This window comes from Pecten maximus, chromosome 3 (genome assembly GCF_902652985.1).
Source record: "Pecten maximus chromosome 3, xPecMax1.1, whole genome shotgun sequence".
In the NCBI taxonomy this organism is placed as follows: domain Eukaryota; kingdom Metazoa; phylum Mollusca; class Bivalvia; order Pectinida; family Pectinidae; genus Pecten; species Pecten maximus.
This window is the reverse complement of record NC_047017.1, coordinates 9,011,442-9,026,037: the sequence shown is the minus strand read 5'-3', so window position 1 is coordinate 9,026,037 and position 14,596 is coordinate 9,011,442. Positions and strand designations below refer to the sequence as shown.

The following is a 14,596-nucleotide window of genomic DNA, read 5'->3' as shown; positions in this document are numbered from 1 at the left end:
ATTGTAGTGACATGAGGGATGGTTTCCCTAGACAGGTTTTACTGAAGTGACCGAATGGGTGGTCTCTCTAGACAGGTTTTACTGAAGTGACAGAATGGGTGGTCTCGCTAGACAGGTTTTACTGAAGTGACAGAATGGTTAGTCTCGCTAGACAGGTTTTACTGAAGTGACAGAATGGTTGGTCTTGCTAGACAGGTTTTACTGAAGTGACAGAATGGTTGGTCTCTCCAGACAGGTTTTACTGAAGTGACAGAATGAGTGGTCTCTCCAGACAGGTTTTACTGAAGTGACAGAATGGGTGGTCTCTCGTAATAGGTTTAACTTTAGTGAAAGAATTGGTGGTCTCTCGGAATAGGTTTAACTTTAGTGAAAGAATGGGTGGTCTCTCTCGCCAGGTTTAACTGTAGTGACAGCATGGGTGGTTGCTAGCCAGGTTCTACTGAAGTGATAGAATGGTTAGTCTCGCTAGACAGGTTTTACTGAAGTGACATAATGGTTGGTCTCTCTAGACAGGTTTTACTGAAGTGACAGAATGAGTGGTCTCTCCAGACAGGTTCAACTGTAGTGACAGAATGGGTGGTCTCTTGTAATAGGTTTAACTTTAGTGAAAGAATGGGTGGTCTCTCTCGACAGGTTTAACTGTAGTGACAGCATGGGTGGTTGCTAGACAGGTTCTACTGAAGTGATAGAAAGGATGGTCTCTCTTAACAGGTTGCACTATTTTATGATGTACAGATTATAATGTGATTTTTTTTTCATTTGATTTGAGGTGGTTCAGCTGTTGTGAATGATTTTATGTGTAGTTCACTTGTCCTTAATTGTGACCTGTGGAATGTGGAAAGCTCCTGGTGACATGTTTTACTGAATTCAATCTTAAATCAGATATAATACCATATGTGGCTTTCATAAAAAAGAAAAAATTGAAAGTGATGTAATTACATGAATGCTGAATCATTAAACCTTCTAAAGCATTGAATCACTAGCTCTGTATATTAAGTACAGTAAATCAATTTTGTATGTATTGATTGTGCTTGTAAAACTAATTAACTGTTTTGAATGAATATCACTTCAAACCAAATTTTCTTGAAATATATTGTAAATGTGAAACAGGACAAAATCACTTTGACATTAACTGAGGTCCATGTAGAACTCTTGGTTCGTGGAGACTCTGAAGAATTAGCAAACGTCTTGTTTCCCGAGCTTCAGGAAATTGTTACACAATCATAAAAGCTGTGTAGGAAAATATACTGTTTCTTGCTTGGCATATTGATTAGTTTGTCAGCCACAAATGTGCAAGTTCAATGTCAGAAAGCCTTACATTGTCCACAGGGATGTGGTAACATAATCCTTACCTTGACCTGAACAAATGAATTGTTTTAGGCAAAATCAGTAATTAAATTCTAATATACAATAAAGTGGACATTCGTATGTGAGGTTCACTGCTAAAAGGAATATTTATGCCCTGAAACATAGTAAAGGGTTTTAAAGTCCTTCCTTTGGTCAGCGTTCCATCACTGTGGAGCTTCGGTATTTTATCAGCTTTGCTTGTGTTTTTAATTATCAGTAAGAAATGGTAGATGTCGTGTATTAGAAATTTTCTCATGACATTTTAATGGAATATTACTTGGTTTTCTGCATTTTTTTTTTTTACAATATTGTATGTTTATCAGGTATTTAATAATAAGTTTTAAATGAAATCAAATGTTAATTCTACTTGTCTAAGATTTCTACAAATCAGTTTTTCTCGCCTCATCAGTAAACTGTACATGAAAAAAATACTCAATCAGAGATATTTTAAATTTGATTTACCAACTGTTCATCAATCTATTAATTGTTGATAATTATGATAAACAGTAAACTGAATTCTACCTACAATAGACAGAATTTTTAGTCTGTATGTGAGTATGATGGCAAGCTGGTGGACAATACAGTCATGGTCCTTCACCTGCCCCATTGTATAAAGAGTTACTGCCCTTTGTTCATTCTATCCTCAACTCCCCTGATAGTAAAGGAGAATGTAAACACTTTATCTATGGCTGTGAGTCCCTCCATACAGATATCACATGGACCTCTCTACAGATTTAGTTCATAATTAAACCATAACATGGTAAGCTCTGGAGTATTATGTACACAATCCTCTCCTCACATTTAATTCACCATTTCCTCAGAGTGGGGAAACTACTGCTTCATTCAACCTTATCATTATTAGATCTAAGGGTGATAATTATCACACTTCATAACTAATGAAGTTAATTAATTAAATTGATAATTATCACACTTCATAACTAATGAAGTTAATTATTAAAATTGATAATTATCAAACTTCATAACTAATGAAGTTAATTATTAAAATTGATAATTATCACACTTTATAACTTATGAAGTTAATTATTAAAAATGATAATTATCAACACTTCATAACTAATGAAGTTAATTATTAAACAGCAATTGAAGTCAAACATAACCAAAAAGTGTTTATGAGACATTGGAGTTTATTTTGTGTTTTATTACTTGTTATATCACAATGTATTACAGGGGGCTACCATTATCTTCATGTGGCCAAACCAGGCCTGGACACGCCCCTTAGTAACCAGATGGCACAACCAGATTATGTAAGTACATTCCTTAATTAGTAACCAGATAGCACAACCAGTTTATGTAATTACACGCCCTTAGTACATTCCTTAATTAGTTACTAGATGGCACAAACAGATTATGTAATTACACGCCCTTAGTACATTCCTTAATTAGTTACTAGATGGCACAAACAGATTATGTAATTACACGCCCTTAGTACATTCCTTAATTAGTTACTAGATGGCACAAACAGATTATGTAATTACAAACCCTTAGTAACCAGATGGCACAACCAGATTATGTAATTACACGCCCTTAGTACATTCCTTAATTACTTACCAGATGGCACAACCAGATTATGTAATAACACGCCCTTAGTAACCAGATGGCAAAACCAGATTATGTAATTACACGCCCCTTAGTAACCAGATGGCACAGTCTAATTATCCTAAAAATTGATACATATAGCCTCGACCTGTAATTTTGTAAATTAACAATCAATTATAACACACACAAAAAAACAACAAAAAACAACGAACAAAAGAAAAGAAAAAAAAAAAAAAAAAAACACTAAAATAAAACAAGCAATCATAGAAGATTTCAAAATTTCAATTTTCAAAATATTGTTGAGTGTTTATACAAACCAAAGAAGGAACATCACAATTACTCCACTTTGTAACTGAAATAACAAAACAAAAGGGGGTTTTTAAGATTTAGATTTAGTCCAAATATTATTGAGATTTCTATGATTAGTATTATTGATGTAATTCCTTGTTTCCAGGGTAAAGAGTACATCACAGGAACGGTGGACGGAGATCCGGGATATTTCCGTCTCCACATCAACCAGTACAACAATATAGAGACCATCACAATTCTTTCAAAACAGGTGAGCAAACGTTTATCTGTTTTTAATAAAATATCTCATATTGACAGTACAGTTATCTGTATACATGTTTATTTTTTTGTTAAAAAAAGAAAATTCTCACAAAGATTTTAAGCCAAGATAAGGTAGCCCTGACCTGACCAATGTCTTGCTATGCTGAACCAAACAAAGCCATTAATCGAAAACTAAAACATATATCATCAGAAATTACTCCAATACTACAACTATAACTCAGCAGTAATTGTCACATTGGTTTATAATGGACTCAAGAGACAGCCCTGTAAACTACACAGATGACCACTACCACCGGTCTGTAATGGACTAGAGAGACAGTCCTGTAAACTATACAGACGACCTAGACCACCAGTCTGTAATGGACTAGAGAGATGGCCCTGTAAACTATACAGACGACCACTACCACCGGTCTGTAATGGACTAGAGAGACGGCCCTGTAAACTATACAGACGACCTAGACCACCGGTCTGTAATGGACTAGAGAGACGGCCCTGTAAACTATACAGACGACCTAGACCTCCGGTCTGTAATGGACTAGAGAGACGGCCCTGTAAACTATACAGACGACCACTACCACCGGTCTGTAATGGACTAGAGAGACGGCCCTGTAAACTATACAGACGACCTAGACCACCGGTCTGTAATGGACTAGAGAGACGGCCCTGTAAACTATACAGATGACCACTACCACCGGTCTGTAATGGACTAGAGAGACGGCCCTGTAAACTATACAGACAACCTAGACCCCCGGTCTGTAATGGACTAGAGAGACGGCCCTGTAAACTATACAGACGACCTAGACCACCGGTCTGTAATGGACTAGAGAGACGGCCCTGTAAACTATACAGACGACCACTACCACCGGTCTGTAATGGACTAGAGAGACAGCCCTGTAAACTATACAGACGACCATTACCACCGGTCTGTAATGGACTAGAGAGATGGCCCTGTAAACTATACAGACGACCTAGACCACCGGTCTGTAATGGACTAGAGAGACGGCCCTGTAAACTATACAGACGACCTAGACCACCGGTCTGTAATGGACTAGAGAGACGGCCCTGTAAACTATACAGACGACCTAGACCACCGGTCTGTAATGGACTAGAGAGATGGCCCTGTAAACTATACAGACAACCTAGACCCCCGGTCTGTAATGGACTAGAGAGACAGCCCTGTAAACTATACAGATGACCACTACCACCGGTCTGTAATGGACTAGAGAGACAGCCCTGTAAACTATACAGATGACCACTACCACCGGTCTGTAATGGACTAGAGAGACGGCCCTGTAAACTATACAGATGACCACTACCACCAGTCTGTAATGGACTAGAGAGACGGCCATGTAAACTATACAGACGACCTAGACCACCGGTCTGTAATGGACTAGAGAGACGGCCCTGTAAACTATACAGACGACCTAGACCACCGGTCTGTAATGGACTAGAGAGACAGCCCTGTAAACTATACAGACGACCTAGACCACTGGTCTGTAATGGACTAGAGAGACGGCCCTGTAAACTATACAGATGACCACTACCACCGGTCTGTAATGGACTAGAGAGACAGCCCTGTAAACTATACAGATGACCACTACCACCGGTCTGTAATGGACTAGAGAGACGGCCCTGTAAACTATACAGACGACCTAGACCCCCGGTCTGTAATGGACTAGAGAGACGGCCCTGTAAACTATACAGACGACCTAGACCCCCGGTCTGTAATGGACTAGAGAGACGGCCCTGTAAACTATACAGACGACCTAGACCACCGGTCTGTAATGGTCTAGAGAGACGGCCCTGTAAACTATACAGACGACCTAGACCACCGGTCTGTAATGGACTAGAGAGACGGCCCTGTAAACTATACAGACGACCTAGACCACCGGTCTGTAATGGACTAGAGAGACGGCCCTGTAAACTATACAGACGACCTAGACCACCGGTCTGTAATGGACTAGAGAGACGGCCCTGTAAACTATACAGACGACCTAGACCACCGGTCTGTAATGGACTAGAGAGACGGCCCTGTAAACTATACAGACGACCATTACCACCGGTCTGTAATGGACTAGAGAGACGGCCCTGTAAACTATACAGACGACCTAGACCACCGGTCTGTAATGGACTAGAGAGACGGCCCTGTAAACTATACAGACGACCTAGACCACCGGTCTGTAATGGACTAGAGAGATGGCCCTGTAAACTATACAGATGACCTAGACCCCCGGTCTGTAATGGACTAGAGAGACGGCCCTGTAAACTATACAGACGACCTAGACCACCGGTCTGTAATGGACTAGAGAGATGGCCCTGTAAACTATACAGACGACCACTACCACCGGTCTGTAATGGACTAGAGAGACGGCCCTGTAAACTATACAGACGACCTAGACCACCGGTCTGTAATGGACTAGAGAGACAGCCCTGTAAACTATACAGACGACCTAGACCACCGGTCTGTAATGGACTAGAGAGACAGCCCTGTAAACTATACAGACGACCTAGACCACCGGTCTGTAATGGACTAGAGAGACAGCCCTGTAAACTATACAGATGACCACTACCGCCGGTCTGTAATGGACTAGAGAGACGGCCCTGTAAACTATACAGACGACCTAGACCACCGGTCTGTAATGGACTAGAGAGACGGCCCTGTAAACTATACAAACAACATGGGCCAATGCGAAATGGGAGATTTAGAAAAGATATCAGCCTTTTGTTGACATTACTGTAAACAGTTTACCGTACTTTAGCTATTTCATCAGAATTGATCTACTATTCCATTATGTAAATGTAGGAGATTTCGTGACAAATTAATCTGCTAATGCTGAATTGGGTTAGAGAACCATCACGAAGGTACAATGGTGTATACGTTTACCTTTATAAATCTCTCCCATACATAGCAGCTGGTTTATTTCCACACATTCAAATTTTCTAACACCATACGAAAAATTAAACTTGTTTTAAGAACCTTTAGATTTTGGTAGTGTTGATATCTCAGAATCCATATGTTCGGCTAAAACATGAAATTTTGTATAATACCATTGTTTAAATCGGAATATTGGTCAAAGAAGGAAACTTAAATTTTGGTATATAAATATTTTTTAATAACTTTGATTTTTATTCAGTTTTAAATTGACATTTCTCCAGCTTGTCAGCCCTAAACTTACACACAGGTAGTGTCTGTTATTGTTTGTCAATTTACATGGCAATTTACATACTGAATGTTCATTGAAGCATCAGTACCGCTAAGTTGACTAAAGTAAATAATTTAAATTTTTTTGTTTGATGGTAATATCAATTACATTACTGTAATGATGAACAGAAATATTTATATCTTGTTTACAAAAGGTGATTATTTATCTTTGAATTAATTTTGATGGAAGTCTGATTTTTTATTTGAACAATTTTGCTAGGCTGAGTACCTGTGATAAGATCCAAACTGCTCTATTTAAGTGAACGGAACTGTGTGAAGATGTGTAATTAAAACAAATATTGATTAATGCATTAATTGGTAATTTATCATTATAACCATGTTCATTTCACATCCCTTGCAAATTAAACTTTATTGACATGACTTCCAGGCAGAAAAATGATGCTAAAAATATCTCATATAGATTTGTATTGCTTGTTGGAAAGAAAGGAGATGACATTATTTCTCTAGAGAAATGATCAAACCTCTTTGCCTATCATTTATCTTTTGACCGGATGTCAGCGACATCATAAAGCCGACAATGACTTTGCTGTCTCCCAGGAGAACAGTTAGGGTATAGATTATGATATATATAGCTTCCCTATCATCAGGATGTCGCTGTGTCATTATTAGATACTTTCCGATTGGTTAATTAGCCTATATATTTAGGATTTTCTATTAAATGTACACCAATCATTTTGTAAGTATCTTAAGTATGATACAGATTTAGGTCATTTTACCTAAAGTATAGATGTTAATAAGTGACATGAGGCAGTGTCAGATACTGTTTCCAGTTTAGAGTTTCAGAATGATAAACGTAATGATAATGGTACCTTTAAAATGTAATGGTGTCAAGTGTCTGTGTGAGATTTAATGAGTGGTTAGACCATTGTCAAGGGTGTATGTGAGATTTAATGAGTGGTCAGACTATTGTCAAGGGTGTGTGAGATTTAATGAGTGGTTAGACCATTGTCAAGGGTGTATGTGATTTAATGAGTGGTCAGACTATTGTCAAGGGTGTGTGAGATTTAATGAGTGGTTAGACCATTGTCAAGGGTGTATGTGAGATTTAATGAGTGGTCAGACTATTGTCAAGGGTGTGTGAGATTTAATGAGTGGTTAGACTATTGTCAAGGGTGTATGTGAGATTTAATGAGTGGTCAGACCATTGTCAAGGGTGTGTGAGATTTAATGAGTGGTTGGACCATTGTCAAGGGTGTGTGTGAGATTTAATGAGTGGTTAGACCATTGTCAAGGGTGTATGTGAGATTTAATGAGTGGTCAGACTATTGTCAAGGGTGTGTGAGATTTAATGAGTGGTTAGACTATTGTCAAGGGTGTATGTGAGATTTAATGAGTGGTCAGACCATTGTCAAGGGTGTGTGAGATTTAATGAGTGGTTGGACCATTGTCAAGGGTGTGTGTGAGATTTAATGAGTGGTTAGACCATTGTCAAGGGTGTATGTGAGATTTAATGAGTGGTTAGACTATTGTCAAGGGTGTATGTGAGATTTAATGAGTGGTTAGACTATTGTCAAGGGTGTGTGTGAGATTTAATGAGTGGTTAGACTATTGTCAAGGGTGTGTGTGAGATTTAATGAGTGGTTAGACTATTGTCAAGGGTGTGTGTGAGATTTAATGAGTGGTTGGACCATTGTCAAGGGTGTAAGTGAGATTTAATGAGTGGTTAGACTATTGTCAAGGGTGTATGTGAGATTTAATGAATGGTTAGACTATTGTCAAGGGTGTGTGTGAGATTTAATGAGTGGTCAGACCATTGTCAAGGGTGTGTGTGAGAATTAATGAGTAGTTAGACCATTGTCAAGGGTGTCCTGCTATTGTGTCCAGATTGGGGCATTTCAGTATGACAACACTATAAGATAGCCCTTTAGTTGCACAATCATATGTGGGTAACACCTTCTATCATTAAACAAAATCTCAGAGTGAGTGAGAATTTGCTTAATATCGAATTCCGTGCCAATTGCATGTAATTGTTTGCAAAGCCTTATCTGCTGATAGAACAATTGATTTAAGATGATTCAAATGCATTTTAAGAAATATTTTAAGTATCTTTTCGGTAAGATTACACTATAAAGTGATGTTTATTGGCCCTACCAACTGTACACACGTAAACACTGCCCTGAACAATATTCGTTGTTGCTAGGACCACAAAAACCCAAAGCCACATGTACATCATTAGGTAGTTCTTTAAATAAACAGAAGCTTTAAGTAAAGCTGAAACGTATCATGAAATGGGTTTTCTGTTTAATTTCCATGTCATGTTTAATCTGCTTTACCAACCACTTTCTTGCTATTATATATAGTTTGTTATATGTAGTTAAGATAACCATTTACTTTTATGTTTAATTCAGACAAAAAAAGATTTCATTGTAGGCTAATGTGATGGGCATTCTTTTTCTCCTGGAAAATGTCTATAGTTAATTAACTATTGATGTAAAAGGCTTTTTTCTTTTCGCAATCTTTAAAAGTCCAAAGAGACCAGTTTTAGCTTGCCATACCTTGCACATCATTTCATGATTGAAAATTTCACATCATTATCTTCGCAGCGATACGATACATGTATACAGACAAAGCTATCAGTATGTTTTGAGTTAAGTATCCGTAACAAAAAAAAAAAAAAAATAAAGAATAAAAAAGAATTAAAAAACCTAGGTTTAAAGATTTTTAAAGGAATTTCAAATAAACTTTTTCAACTAAAATGACATGAAAGGATGATCAGAAATTTTTTGCCTATTTCCTACCTAGCTTTTATAGGTCTAGATCTAATTTTTGATGTGGATGCAATCAGCCTCCGTAGCTGCTGTTTAGTTTTCTCCTGATTAAGGATCAATGTATCTTTTATGTTCCTGGTGATACAACATACCTGACTGAGCTCTCTAAGTCTGAAATTACATCAATAACACAAAGCAGTTTAAACATTAGTCCCCAATTAAGAAGTTAAAAAATATCTTTAAATGTCCATGTTTTGGCCTTGGTATGTTAACATGACAATATTTTGATGTATTGACAGAGATTTTTGTCCTTGGTGTGTTAACATGACAATATTTTGATGTAGTGACAGAGGTTTTTGTCCTTGGTGTGTTAACATGACAATATTTTGATGTATTGACAGAGGTTTTTGTTCTTGGTATGTTAACATGACAATATGTTGATGTATTGACAGAGGTTTTTGTCCTTGGTATGTTAACATGACAATATTTTGATGTATTGACAGAGGTTTTTGTCCTTGGCGTGTTAACATGACAATATTTTGATGTTTTGACAGAGGTTTTTGTCCTTTGCTTTTTTTCTTGTTTTTTGACCTAGGTCGACATAAATGTAAAGTTGATACTTTATTTTCCAGCCGATTCCAAGCAGCAATTTCAACTGCCTGTACGGCCTACATGAAAGAAGCCTCAACAACTTGATCTCCAGGTTTAACGAGGGCTTGATTAAAGATTTCATCAGGTGTGTATTAGATCGGAGACTTGGATAGAAAATTTGGGCAGAAAATAGAGAGCTTTATTGTTTTAACATCGGATAAAAGTTAAACTTATCATAAGAATTGTATTTTGTTAATGAATTATTAAAACAATTTTTTTGATATATACATATTGCTTTTTAGAATAATTTATTGAAACCTTATAACTTAAACACTAAACAATCATATGTCAGCTATCATTAATCTGTTTACAAATGAATTTTAACAGATACAGTGGAACCTCTATAAACCGAACATGCATGGGACATTGATATTTGTTCGGTTTACAGAGGGTTCGGTTTGGAGAAGTTGGTCAAAATAACCGGTCGAGTTCCGAATATAATTGGTCGGACGATGTTAGATTGTACCCGATTACAAACCGACACTAGGCCTACTATACGCACATAGATAATTTGGTTTGTCTGAAGAATATGAATATCATGAAAGTAAATCAATGCATATATTACAGATTATATAAGAAATTAAAATGACTAACTGTAGTTTTATATAGTTTTATACATTTACTGCACTTCACGATCGACCTGCATTCTGTTGCTTCGCCATGTGGTGGGGCCTAATACGGGATATTTAATGATTTTACAAAAAACGGAAATCGAATGATATGATAGTGTGTGAAGATGTCTTGCTTCAATATGAATTACAATTGATCACTTGATACCGGTGGTATTCCCGATATCGGTATTGTCTTAAAAAATAAACATCGGACACTGGCATCATTTCAGTGTGTATAGTTATGACCCTGCAAGAACACCCCTTTTTGGGCCTCATTTAGATTAGAGCTCCTAGCTCTACTTGTATTGCGAAGATTAACATGGAATCTGCTGCGCTTCGATGACGTGTGGCATTGTTTCATAATTAGTATTAATTACCGTGTTGATTATACACTACAATCATAACGCCCCTCAGGGTATTTATTGGATTACCTGTACAAATCACCTACATGTAAACGTACGTCCCGATCGAGACACAATTTGGCTTCACACAATACCCGTCACAGTTGTTGTTTCACGGTTGACTAGCCTGACCTCGTGTCATAATCGCTCAGGTAAGGCCGGTTTTCAGAAGTAATTTTTGGTATACTTTATCAGGAACCGGAGACAAAATCGGTCCGGTGTTCGGAATTCAGAGGGATCGGTATTTGGAAGTTTTTAAATACCATAATAAAGAAGGACCGATTCCGTACAATAACAATTCGTTCGGTATTAAGAGGTGTTCGGTTTTTAGAAGGTTCGGTTTTCGGAAGTTGCACTGTACATATAAATTTATTAATCCAGCCCCCATCTATCATTTGTTTCACTATCAAATCATTGAGCATTGTACAGGTCACAATTAAGGGCCTTTTTCCAAGTTCTCCTTCTAATCCACAAACGAGCCATTTTCACTGGAGATGAAGATGGATGGCTTATTCAGTTTTAATAATGCTTATGAATATGTTACAGCTGTTTCATGGAGAAATGGTGCCTGGCCGTTTATCACGACAGATTTGCAGATTTCCGTGATGAAGTCCGTGAACTCCTTATCACAAGTCCAGTAAGTAATACATACGGACTTAGATTTACAGGAATTTAATATCTCTCTGACCATGTATTAAATCATATAACAATATGTTCGTAACTGAGTGTTATTCTTGTTTTGAGGTAATTAAATCTTGCTTATACATTGTACTCCAATTAACATTTCTGTTCAGGAGCAACAGCCTGGTCTTTAACATCCTAAAAATATACATTTTCAATTTTAATCTTCTGTGTAGCTATTTTTGTGTTTATAACACTGGTTGATTATATATAAATGGTGGTGTGATCGTTTTCAGGGTCCGGGACAGGAGTCCGTGGAGGAGCGTGTCCGACAAGTTGTGGACGAGGATGTAGCTGTAAGTATAATTATACAGTTACAAACTTGGAATGAGGGAAACATTAATATTTATTTCCCATTAATGAGTACGACAGGATATTGGTATAATCAGTGGAAAACTGACAGATTTTCTTTTGTTCATTGGGATAGAATAGATTACTTTTTGAAGAAAGCTGTAGACTTGGTAGTGTAATCTGACATCTCATTACGCTACAGTTGACAAATATATGAAGAAAGCGCTATTTAAGGTTTTGCTCAATTCAATCTAACTGCAGTTATTTTACTGTTATCTGGTAATTATTGCTTACAAAACTGATATTGAAAGCATGCTTCAATAAAAATAAAGGAAAACAAAGCAGTGTATGTTCTACCTATAATAGCTTCATTTTAATCAGAACAGAAATCACCTGACTTCGATGCAGCAAATTGAAAGCATCATTCTGATTGGTCATCAATAAGAGGACAGCTTTTGCCAAATTACTAATATTTTAGTATCTTGTACATTATGTATACCCGGTATGTATTGAGATAATGAACCTTTCACCTTAAACAGCGATTATAATGTATAATATAAACCTTTGTATTTTAGATGAACGAGAGTCAGAAAGGTGAACTGTTGGAGATGTACAGAACTAGTGGAGCGAAGCGTGCTGTGGAGACCAGGCTTCTCAGCTTCATCAGCTACAACTACTACCATCTACCCATGTATGCCAAACCTGGCATGGTGTAAAATCTGGTGAAACACGAAAGGCCTTAGGGAGAATAAAAGTCAACATAGTTTCAATCAACTTTTAATGTAGTGTGAAAACGAGAAGAAAATTACAAACAAGAAATAAAACAAACATTAAAAGTTGAAATATTTTTCTCATGAGATGACACAGAGTGAAGCAGGAAATTGCTGTTAGCAGTTTGTAAAACATTGGTGATGGATGTGTCGAAGCAAAGAAAATAAAAATCATCACTAGTTTTGTATCCATTATCAACTAGGAATTGACTTAATAACCACACAATAACAAGAATTATAACTGGTTGGACAAAATGTCAACAAAACTGACAAAAAGTCATCAACTTGTGTAGCCTGAATTCTGCAATACATGTATATGTCAACACTATTTCAACTGACATTTTATGTTTTCTTATGTCTAATCTCATCCTGTTTGACATGAAGTTTGAAAATCTTTCTCAATTTGATGAATTTATAAAGTGATCTTTTTTTTATTATGTTGATATAAATATACATGAGCACACATCACAGAAATTAACATAATTTAATATTCTGAGAAGAAAAAGACGATTTATTTACATACATAGATATTTTGTTGATAACTTGAACAATAGAGTGTATTGTATCAGTCATCATTGAATAATGGAAGAATCAGTAATGACTCGATATGTCGATGGAATTTTTACGATGAGATTTGAAAACATTTCAAAGTCGTAAAAATATTCATGAAATCGATCAATGTACAGTATAATTATATGTATATATTTATTATGTAACTCTGACATCCGTCCCACACAGAGCTGTGATAAGTATTTACCGGATGGTAGTAAAAAAGGTGATAATGTACCGTTCTTTGTCAGAAATTACAGTTCTTACACATCCTTGGATTTATAATTAAATGAAGCAAACTGATAAATATATTTTCTCTAAGTTTAAAGAACAGTGTAGTACGCTGTGTTTTTCTGTATTATCTGTTGAAATAAAATATCACAAATTGTTTTCTGCATTGTTTTTATCTAACACTGGCAGGAGGCCATCTTATGTTAGGACACTCCGCCATCTACTTTACTTGTCCTCAACCTCAACAGCTTCTTCTCATTAACCAATACTAGTCTGTCTTTTAACAAGTTGATCAGAATTCAGTGTATAAAGTCACTGCATGTATGTACCATGACTTGATCTAAGGGTTGGGTCAGATGATTGTGAAATAATTTCAAGATTAAGAGGATTTGACCCTTGTGGCATTGAATGTGGTCAACTTGATTTATTTCAGGTTAAATGGTAGAAAGTTTGCCATGTCATAAATCAAAATGTCTATCTTAAAAAACTGCATGCGTTGGAGTTCTGTTCCTTTACCATTGTAATTAGCTGGGGCTAGGGCTATGGATTTTGTTGAAATAATGTCTGAGGACAAATTGATGAATTAAAAAAAAAAAAATAGAATTATTATTTTAGTTGAAACCACTGATTAAACCCAATGTCACATGGTCACAATTAGGCTTAATACCAGAAATCACGATTCTAGACTTTGTGGTTATTTAGGAGTGTAAAAAACTACAGATTAGTAACAACTAGGAATTGTTGACCTCATTTATTTTGAAAAAATATCTAAACTAAGCAAGGTAGGGTAAATTCATCCTTACACAAGATGATACAATTTAGAAAGAAAATTATGTTTTACATGAAATGGCCTTTAATGTCATTTTAAGTTCTTTTGTTTTCAGTTTTGAGTAAATAAACATATACAAATTAAGGGATATCATGGTATCTGAGCGGTCGACTTACAATGGTATACCTGGTCAGCGTTTCCAGTTAAGGGGAGATAACACTTACGTCTTAACGGCGA

At 36.5% G+C, this 14,596-nt stretch overlaps 1 protein-coding gene across 1 annotated transcript in view; it reads left to right on the top strand.

Moving 5' to 3' along the window:
- The window catches only part of LOC117323113 (cilia- and flagella-associated protein 61-like), a 49,621-nt gene extending 35,873 nt beyond the window's left edge, over positions 1-13,748 (top strand). Inside the window, exons 24-29 of the mRNA XM_033878126.1 lie at positions 2,536-2,612; positions 3,359-3,463; positions 10,038-10,141; positions 11,615-11,705; positions 11,986-12,045; positions 12,616-13,748. Of these exons, the coding sequence (XP_033734017.1) occupies positions 2,536-2,612; positions 3,359-3,463; positions 10,038-10,141; positions 11,615-11,705; positions 11,986-12,045; positions 12,616-12,756 (578 nt within the window). The 3' untranslated portion in view covers positions 12,757-13,748. The remainder of the gene's footprint in view (positions 1-2,535; positions 2,613-3,358; positions 3,464-10,037; positions 10,142-11,614; positions 11,706-11,985; positions 12,046-12,615) is intronic.
- The last annotated feature ends 848 nt before the right edge of the window (positions 13,749-14,596 follow it).